Source organism: Hevea brasiliensis, chromosome 6 (genome assembly GCF_030052815.1).
Source record: "Hevea brasiliensis isolate MT/VB/25A 57/8 chromosome 6, ASM3005281v1, whole genome shotgun sequence".
NCBI lineage: Eukaryota > Viridiplantae > Streptophyta > Magnoliopsida > Malpighiales > Euphorbiaceae > Hevea > Hevea brasiliensis.
In genome coordinates, this window is record NC_079498.1 from 41,857,650 (window position 1) to 41,867,772 (window position 10,123).

General features: G+C 32.6%; 1 protein-coding gene across 2 annotated transcripts; it reads right to left on the reverse strand.

The window, feature by feature from the left end:
* Window positions 1-1,412: 1,412 nt before the first annotated feature.
* LOC110665351 (E3 ubiquitin-protein ligase RHF2A) lies at window positions 1,413-6,924 on the reverse strand. 2 transcript variants are annotated; one of them, XR_002496855.2, is made up of 10 exons: window positions 6,740-6,911; window positions 5,622-5,756; window positions 5,493-5,539; window positions 4,245-4,307; window positions 4,052-4,160; window positions 3,560-3,948; window positions 3,256-3,363; window positions 2,785-3,149; window positions 1,930-1,993; window positions 1,413-1,786 (listed from the first exon to the last, which is right to left on the reverse strand). XR_002496855.2 is itself a non-coding variant. In XM_021825414.2 (9 exons), exons 1-8 carry the CDS (start codon window positions 6,743-6,745, stop codon window positions 2,831-2,833), a joined length of 1,176 nt encoding a protein of 391 aa, XP_021681106.1. In that variant the 5' UTR covers window positions 6,746-6,924; the 3' UTR covers window positions 1,413-1,786; window positions 2,785-2,830. The 2 variants fall into 2 exon arrangements, 1 of the variants encoding a protein (XP_021681106.1); XM_021825414.2 differs by lacking the exon at window positions 1,930-1,993 and having other exon boundaries at window positions 6,740-6,924.
* Between the last annotated feature and the right edge of the window lie 3,199 nt (window positions 6,925-10,123).

Consider the following 10,123-nt stretch of genomic DNA (forward strand, 5'->3'; position numbering starts at 1 on the left):
TATTATTATTATTATTATTATTATTATTATTATTATATAAAATATTATAATTATCAAAATAATAAGTGAATTCATTAAATATAATAATATTTTAATGAAAAAAATTATTCTAAATTTTTTTAAAAACTTCACAAATTAGATCTGCCCTTCAACTAGATGGTGATAATAATAATCTTAACAATAAAAAAAAATCAAAATAAATAATTATAATTACAATTATTATATATAGAATAATAATTACATTACTCAAAGTATAATTAATTACTTAATTACCATTCTATTATATTAAATTTTTTATTTTATCAAACAAAATAATCAAGTATTTACAGATTACGTTACTAGGCCTAAATTTTGATTCTTCACTACTCGCCACTTGTTAGGCCTTCTGTCTCAAAAGAGTTGTCACCTTTTATTTTTCGGAGTCTAAGAAAACAAATCCAACTAGTACTTAGGACAATCTTTTTATTGCAGAGGGAGTACAATATAGAAGCTCATATTACAGCCCGTGAAGTTCCTCCCTTCAACTTAGCTAGTATCCTCCTCATACTACTTTACAAATCCATCTTGATTTAATCTTATGGTTGACGTCATCCTCACATACCCATCTCTTTTTATGGTTGACATCAAGCTCAAACGACATCGTCTGTTTTATTTTTGCCAAAACCAAACCGAAGAATTGCAGCTCAAAACCTGTGCATTTCAGTTGTCGATCAAGATGACGAAATGAAAATTACAAATTAGAAGAAATATAATCTCTCGAGGAATATATTATATAATATGACGAATATGAGATTATCAAATTAAAATATACAATTTCACCATAAAAGCCACAAGATCACCTTCATATCACCTACAAAATCCCAAGTGGAACATACAGGGGACGTGCACTCGAGAAGCTGTTACATTAAGCGGCAGTTTTGTACAACTTTGACACAACCATGTGATGGGCTCTTAAAACAAATGAATAACAAGGAAAAATAGATTGGATGCCATGCAGGACCTCATTAGTTTTTCAATATTGTACAGTAATTAAGGAGGCCAGATTTTGAAAATGGAACAGAGGGAGTAGCTTGAACAAGAAAAAGAGGCTTTTTGACAAGTGAATAGTGAGATTAGATGCCATGGGGGACCTCATTAGCTTTTCAATATTTTCTAGTAAATCAAGATCGCCAGGTTTTGAAGAGGAATAAATGAATAGTTTGAGTAACAAGAGAACGATTGACACAGCAATCATTAGTTTTCGTAGTACGTATTTTGAAAAGAGAAGTGGGCTTAGAATAAAGTGCCAAAGGGAAATAATAACTCCAACTTAACTCTACCAATTGAGTTCTATCTTTAACCATTAGCCAAGCCAGCTTAGGCATGGTAAATATTATCTTGTGCACAAATAAATTGTAATTAAATCACTTGAGAAAAAAAAAAAGCAACCTTTTTGCAGATTAATCAATTGAATTAAGCATATTCAATCAGGTGGGGTTTAACTGAATTCTTTTACCTTAATCAAACCCAAACCACCTATTCAGTTTCAGTTTAACGACCAACCTTTATAGAACATGCACTTTCTGATTCAGTTTTAACTGGGTGGATTTTTCATTTTTGCGAACAGCCTCAGACGTGTGCTGGGAGATGCCATTTTTTTTTTTTATTACATATATTCGCGAAACAGAAACTGATCCTGGGAACGACATCAGTGATCCAGGAAGGACTGCAGCTTGCTAGGGTAGCAGAGAATGAGGTGACTCAGATTTTGCCAGTCACCAAGATCTTGTACTTGTCTTCAAAATACCTAATCATTATTTAACAAGAAGACTTCAAACAATCATCCAACAATGTATTAAACATCAAATAATTGTACTGATATCATCACCAGATTATCAAGTTTTATCAGATGATCATTAACATTATATAAAAAAAATAGTAAGTACTTACCTGCCATCACCAACAACTGCAATTCAATGTGACAATCATAATGACTACAGGGCTACAGATCAAGCTATAAAACCAAAAGGAATGTAACAAACATAAGGACAATAAAAAAGAAACAGGAAATTAATATAGATGACAGTGTTGATTGGGTTGAGCAGTAGTCATAGTAGAAACATTGTTATAACCTAGTATACAGTATGAGAAGCATAACAAAGAGAATTGAGGAAATGTAGTAAAAATAAATGGAGCTAGGAAGAAAGATGATGAGGTACACTAGTCCAAGTGGAGATATGCCACAATGCTAGGCATGACTCATGCACAGGAGAAGATGCAAAGATAGGATTAGGCCCAATTGAGCCATTATCATGGAGACAAGTGAAAGAAATTTTGAATTGATTGGCACTTTATAGAGTTAATGGGAGTGCCTTGACTTGAGTATTGTCATGTCTGCTCTCGCCAAATGAGTAAATGCTTCTTACACTTTCTTACATGAGAGAAATATTGTGGCAGCTCCCTCTATCCCAAGAAAAGTATTAATTAATAGTCTCATTGGACCCTTAAGCAAGCTTCCTAGTCGATTGATCCAGGCAACCTTACCTCTTTCGAAAGAGTTGAGTCTGAATGGAACATGGAATCTATGGGCATTGTGGGAATAGATACAATGATATTTTCAAGAAAAAAGGCAGCACCTAAATTTTCATGAGAATATGAATAAAATGCCATCAAGTGTTTTCAAAAAGATCATTGTTTCCTCCAAATATGCAGCAATTCAAAAGTTATTTCTTCAGTTTCAATATTTCAAATCCTAGGCCTGCACGTGCATCTATATAAGGATATATTACAAAAATTGCTACTTACTTTTATCTGAATTAACTCGAGGTTGATTCAATTGCAGAAATTATGCTTAATCTGAACCAGAACTTGCAGCACACGGAGCTTGCATATTGGCATTTGTATTACTCATAGGATCTCCACCACCAGTCTCTGATATTTGTTGGTTGTTTGATTCTGTTACTGAGCTATCTTCCTCACTGTTTGAAACAGAAGAAATACTGGTTCTATTGTTTTCTCTGGTTTCTAGTCGCTCCATCATTCGCGATACTGTTGCAATTCCAGCATTAACCTCTCTTCTAACCTCAGAACCAATATCTGCCATAGTATTGCTACGAGAAAAAAACCTCTCTCTCCATCCCCTAGTACTCTTTGAAATTGATTCTTTGTATCTAAAAGGAGTATAAATCAATTTCAGAATGCTAAACAAAAGCAGCAGAAATTCATTAACTTCACAAACCTTCAATTTTATAGAATGTTTTCCATATGATTGGATACCTCATTGAAACAGCATTTAACTTAGACTTCATAGAATCCGAAAAAGATTGTGATTCCGATGGTCCTGCTCTGTCTTGGCTATTTGGGGAAGACTGATTAGGAGACCTCCTAGAGTCACAATGTAACACAATTGCAAACAAATGTACTAAAATTAGATGTTTCACAAACAAAATTCATCTATGAAGCTAAGCTTATGTTCATCTATTGAAAGTAAACTATCAATAACAAAGCAAACAGGACTTCCGAAGAAACATGAATAAGGAACAGGGTACAGAGAGAGAACAGGCTTTAACAATAGTAATACCTATTGTTCAATAAATTTTCCCGTTCACTGGAAGCAAGAATACTAGATCCAGAAGAAGAAGCAGATGCGGGCTCAGCTTGGACATCAGATGATTGCGGTGTAATTGGCTGTAAAGATTCTTCCTGAACATTCGCAGGAAGGGATGATAGAGTGGGTATTGAGATTGTAGCAACAGGTTCACCTTCTCTCTGAGCTGGAGAGGAAGAAATTTGTCCAGCTGGTGCATTAGGATGACTTGAGAATACTAAAAACTGTGGACGACCTTGAGCTGATGATCTGTTCCTCTGACCTTCCCGTCTAGCAATGTGACGCCGTCCCATTGCAGCAGCAGCAGCTAAGTGCTGGATTATACGCTCTTCAAGTTCAGCATCATTTGCACCCACTGGCAACTGCATTTTGCTCAATCGGTGAATTAATCATGACTATATTTAAACATGATTTATTGAAGTAAGACAAACAAAAGTTTCCAACAGGTCAAGGTAAAGTACAAACGTGCTCTAATTCAAAATCGCCCAGAGTTGGATGATGAAATATAGTCGCATTTCTAGATGGATTAAACCTAAGACTCCTCTCACGCTCCACAGCCTCAAGCAATTCTTGACTGCAAAAGCAAGGCAAATGAGTAATTCCTCTTCAAATCATATATAAGAAGAGATAAAGCAAAATATAACAGCATAATATAAACCTTGTAGGATCCTTCAGGCTGATAGGTTGCCAGCACATAGGGCATTGGGAGCTTCTTTGACACCTGCAACATCATTATAAAATTAAAGTTGGGCCGTCTATTATTATGTTTGACCACAGAGGAAAAGCCAAAACCAGTAAAAAGGTCTAACCTTTATCTTATTTTACTTAAAAACAAGCATCAAAGGAACACCTAGATTAACTAGCATGATGAAAATATTTTCTTTCAACAATCAAATAAGTCTGAATAGGAGAGGCAGGCTCTACTGGCATTGCAGTTTCACCTGCATCTTAAATCCTTTTCCATTTTGGGGGCAAGAGGTTTCACCCACTGTTGGAAGGACCACTGACTTACTGACATCTTAGTCAAGCCTATATTCTGGAGTGCAAAGAAGCCTGCACTGCATTTCTAAACACACACTTTAGGCTCCTTTAACAAAATGTAAGAAGCTTAATATAGTAAGCTACCAATAATAGTTTCGGAAAAAGAAGAAAAGGGAGAAGGGGAGGGAGGGGGGGGGGGGGGGGTGTGGTTTGGTTGGTCTGTGTTACAAAAGAAGATAGGTTTCCAAGAACCCTTAAAATCCCAAAGTTGAAAAAGAAAAAAAGAAAAGAAGATGCAAAACTAGAGCAAACTTTAAAGGAAGAAAACAGTGATCATCCATTAATAGCACTATGATGTAGGCTTAAAGACAAGAACATTAAAAAGATAAAATGAGGGGGAATGGAGAAAAGGGAAAAAACAATTTGGAGAGGTGAACATTGCTAATATACATATAAGAACATCTATGATTGATGATACAACATTTACAAAAGAAAGATGGCAAATAGGTATGAACTATGATCACCCAAATTACTCCCATCACTTAAATCAAGATCACTGGCTAAATCAGAAGGTGCACTACAAAAACAACACTGTCTATCATAAATTCAAAACAGGATAAGAAATGAAGAATAGCTGAGAAAATCTTTCAAGCAAATTACACGTTAAGGGTAAAAAATGTTGTTTCCTGAACTGAAACAACTGGATAAGATAAATATAGTGTACATTTAGGTGCCAAAGCCAGGTCGATCATGGAAACTTAAACACGACAACATAAAAACCTATGTTTAATGTCCACTTCCTTGACTTTTTAAACTTAATTTCAGCTTCACAGTGGTATATAAAACTATGCAGATCTTCCCTGAGCTCAAGGTCATAATAAAAAAAAATACGAGAAATTCCAAAATTCATGATAAATAAATATACCATTCAAGAATGCATTGAAGATGGAACTCATGCTTGCAACTTGTTACCTGCAAAAGGAAAAACAAAATTTCTTAAAGGAACATTTATCAGATGCCAAATGAATAAAGCATTGATATTCATTACACATACAGTTGAAGGATCACTGTCACAGAAGGCTTCAAGGCATATGCTGCATGCATCATCACAGGCCTCCTGGATTCCACCTTCCACAAAAGCTGCAGCTGATGTCAAGTGTGCCTCTGACTTCACAGTCTCTTCCACTCCCTAGAATAGCAAACCAGAAAGCAGTGATTTACAATTCTCATATTAAATTACATGTGCATCATCATACTGATAAGAGTTTCGCATTCATATGGATCTAGAAAATAAAACAGTAAACCGTGAAGAATAACCCTTTATCCCAGAAGTTCAATTAGAAATACAACGACAAACAACTATAAAATCAATATACCCACAGAATTACATTAATTTTGCACACGTAACAATTACAAATTTGGATTGACTACACATATAAACAGGTTCACATGCGTGGAGTTTGTGGCAATAGAAATGAAGCTGAAAGACTCCTAATCTACTACATTCCCTGCAAATAAATAAAGCACCCATACCATTAGATTTTCAAAAAACCCCACATAATCTACAGACAAAAAAAAATCATACAAGCCCAAAATTCTTATGGTGATCTAGGAAATGTATAATAATCTAATAATCAATGAAAAAACCAAACCCCAAATATCCAATTTAGATATTTGCCATAAAAATTATATTAGAAAGCATTGCAAAACAAAAACTAAGTAAAAAGAATTTAAACTCACATCACGCCACTAAAAATGGTGCATCAATGGGAATCAAGTTGACATTGAAAATAAAAAATGGAAATGCAAAAAGACTAAAGCCCACTGTTAAGCTTTACACCATATATAATAAACTGAGACTAAGCACAGCAATAGCATCCAGGTGAACCATGAAAAAAAAACCATTCAGATTCATTGAATTGCAGAAAAATTCGAGTTTTCAACTGCTTTCAAAAACAAAACCACTTTCTAGACACATAAAACAAAAAGAAAATTTCCAAGACAATTTTAAAATCCCATAAAAGTCAGAGAGGAAAAAGAAAAACAAACCAAATTTAGACACTATCATCCAGTGACTGACAAACTAAGGAAATAAAGTAAAAATATTAATCAAATTTTCTTCCAAACCAAACACTAAAAAATAAAAAACAGAGACTTTTCCTCTTCTTATACCTCCATGAAACCTCGATGATCACAGAGATGAAGTTGAATAACAAACAAGTTGGAACCCTAGATTTGAAGAGAATGATAACGCGTAGAAAGAGAGAGATATATATTGTTGGAGTAAACAGAAATGGAAAGACTTGTGTGTGCTAATTTTCCTTCCTGTTAATTGGGTTTGTTTTGTTGATTAATTTGATTCGATGACTTCTTTTTTTATTTTTTTTTAATACCGCAATGACTTCAAAGTCTGAGGCTCAGATCAGCTCGGCTCGATCCTCTATCACTGTGATATCAACACGTGGAGTAGTGACGGTGCTACTGCTAATTATCCTTCGACGTGTCTTCACTCTCTCCCAAGTGGGTTTATCCACCATTTAACAAGGGAAGATGATTCTTCCTGTTTAATTGTAATATTATAATTTTTTAATTTAAAAATATAATATAAAATTTTATTAATTTTTAAATTTTATATAATAAATTTTTTTAATATTTAATTACTAATTTTGTAGTTAGATATTGATCTGGACAGTTTCAGTATAGAATTTAGTTAATATTTTTTTCTCTTAATTTATATGTAAATTGAATTATTTTCTCTATATAGACAGAATAATTTTTCATGCATAAAGAAAATAATTTTACACTTTACATAAGAGAGGAGAGAGAAATACTGATTAAACGCCATGTGTAAGTTATAAAAATTAGTAATTGAAAGTTAGAAGGATTTTACTGTGTAAAATTTGAAAGTTTAGAGAATTTTATATTACATTTTAAAGTTAAAAAACTGTAGCGTTACAGCTATATAAGTTTAGGAACAGTTGTTAAATTTTATCCACTAATACTCTGTTGAGATAATGATTTGGGATAAATTTCAATAATTGTCCATAAATTTATATAGTTATAACATTACAGTCCTTTATTTTTAAAATGTAACATAAAACTCCCTAAACTTTTAATTTTTATACAGTAAAATTTCTCTAACTTTCAATTACTGATTTTTCAGTTAGAAACTGACGTGAACAGCCCTCACATGACACTTAGTCAATTTTTTTCTCTCCTCTCTTATGCAAAGTGTAAAATTATTCTCTTTACACATGAAAAATTATTCAATGTATAAAGAGAAAAATGATTCAATTTACACATAACTTGAGAGAGAAAAGAGAAATACTGACTAAGCTCAGTACTGGAACTACTCACGTCAACGTCTAATTGCAAAACTAGTAATTGAAAGTTAGAAGGATTTTACTATGTAAAATTTGAAAATTAATGAGATTTTATGTTACATTTTTAAGTTAAGGGACTGTAATGTTATAACTAGATAAGTTTAGGGATAATTATCAAAATTTATCCCAATGATTTGTGATGGTTTCGTATCATATGATATCATTATTTTATATATTTAAAGGATTATTTTTAAAAAAATAATAATTTAAAGTTATAAAATAATAAATTTTTAACTGTTACTTTATTATAACTTTTTAAATTATTAAATTAATTGCTTGACATATTTAAAATTTTTATTTTTTTTATTTTATCCCTATGTAATATGTGGAATTTTGATCATATATTTATTATTATATATTTATAAGACATATTTAATCATTAATTAAAAAATAAAATATATCTTTAATTATTATTACAATAACCTTATTTATAAATTAATATTTTATTTAAATAAATATTTTAAACCATTTATATATTTAAAATTGTAATAAAGGGTATTTTAGTAATTTTTATATTTATTTTACCATATCATACTTTCTGTAATACCCACTATTTTCTGGCATCGAAATTTATGTGGTAGATGATATATTCTAGCGAATTCGAAGGTTTTTTAGATAAGAATATAGGGTTAAAAGTATATGTATACATACACATACATACACAATATATATATATATATATATATATATATATATATATATATATATATATATGTGTGTGTGTGTGTGTGTGTGTGTGTGTGTGTGTGTGTGTGTGTGATATTCAAAATGCTTTTAAAAATAAAAATATTTTAATGGTTTTGACTAAATAAAAGTTTTTAAGTATATTTTGGCAGAAGGAACTTCAGCAACAGAAGGATGGACTTTTAACAATCGAAGTCCTTTTTATTGTTTAAATCCATTTGTGATGGAATGGACTTTGGCAGTTAGAACTGAGGCTTCTGGCAGCCGAAAGTTCCTCGAAAGTGAGGGTATAAAAAGGAACCAAAGCTTATTTTTCTACCAAAACACTTGGATTTTTTTCTTCTTCTCTCTCTCTCTCTTAACTTCTGGAGCATACAAGGAGCTCTTTGAAGAGATTTCCTTGGGCTTTTCAAGATCTAAAGGTCAATTCCTCTATAAGGAAGCTTGGGAGAGCAGATTTAAGATTTGGATCTATAGTTCTCTTGCCTTCAAGCTCCAAGAAAAGAGCTAACTTTCTTTTCTTCTTGATCTAATGGGTAGATCCAAGCATGTTGATGAGAACTTAGGTTTTATAACTTCAATTTCTTGTGAAGTTGTGTTTAAGATGATTTTTGGGTAGTTTATACATGTTAGGGTTAGCATTTTATGTTTTTATATTGAAATTGCATGTTTATTGTTAGTTTAGTCATGTTTAAGTGTTATAGGCCATAAAAAGCTAGTTTTCCTTGATGGATTTGAGGGAATCCTTATTTATGTTATGTTAGTTTTGGGGAAAACTTAGGTTTTGTGTTCTTGGATGATGTATGTTAAAATTTAGCATGATTTCAAGTTGTTTTAAGCACTAGAGATGTGTATATGTATTTGGTTTATTTTTTGGAACTTTAGAATGAGTTTAGGGCTTTTGGGGAGTTTGAATTTATAGATTTTTAACTTGAAAATTCTAGAAATTCACAGGTTTGGCTGTTGAAAACCATAGTTTCGATAGCCGAAGCATGCAGTTTTTCAAAAAATCTAGATAATTTTCAGGTTAGTAGCCAAAGTCCAAGAATTCAGCAGCCACAGTCAGCACTAGACTAAAAGGTCATCTAAAGCCTGAGACTTTAGCAGCCGAATTCCAAGACTTCGACAGCCGAAGTAGGTTTTGTAACACCCCCGTTGTATAGCCTGGTATATTTCACTGTTCCGGTGACCGGTGTCGGTCCGGACAATTAATGGGATTAGGACCACACTTAAGACAATTTGAGAAGCCATAAACACAAATAATTAGTAATGTTTAATTAGTTAACTATAAATAAGAAAAACAGAACATAGGAGGTTAAACGAGCCGAGAGTCACAGCGATGAGTGACCTCCTCGGGAACGACTGCGAAGTCGTTTTAAACTCAAATTTCGAATCGTAAAAAGTGACGCTGCGGTCCTTAGGACCCTTATGAACACAGTGGAAAAGAGAAAATCATGAAAAAGAACTGTTAAGCCAGTCAAATAATTAG

What these genes read in the sequence shown, in the direction of transcription:
- LOC110665351 (XM_021825414.2), bottom strand. An exon ending in CTTCAATGCATTCTTGAATG is followed by an intron (nt 4,308 to 5,492) that starts GTATATTTATTT and finishes ATGATGTTGCAG; the next exon opens with GTGTCAAAGAAGCTCCCAAT. An exon ending in GAAAATTTATTGAACAATAG is followed by an intron (nt 3,364 to 3,559) that starts GTATTACTATTG and finishes TTGTGACTCTAG; the next exon opens with GAGGTCTCCTAATCAGTCTT.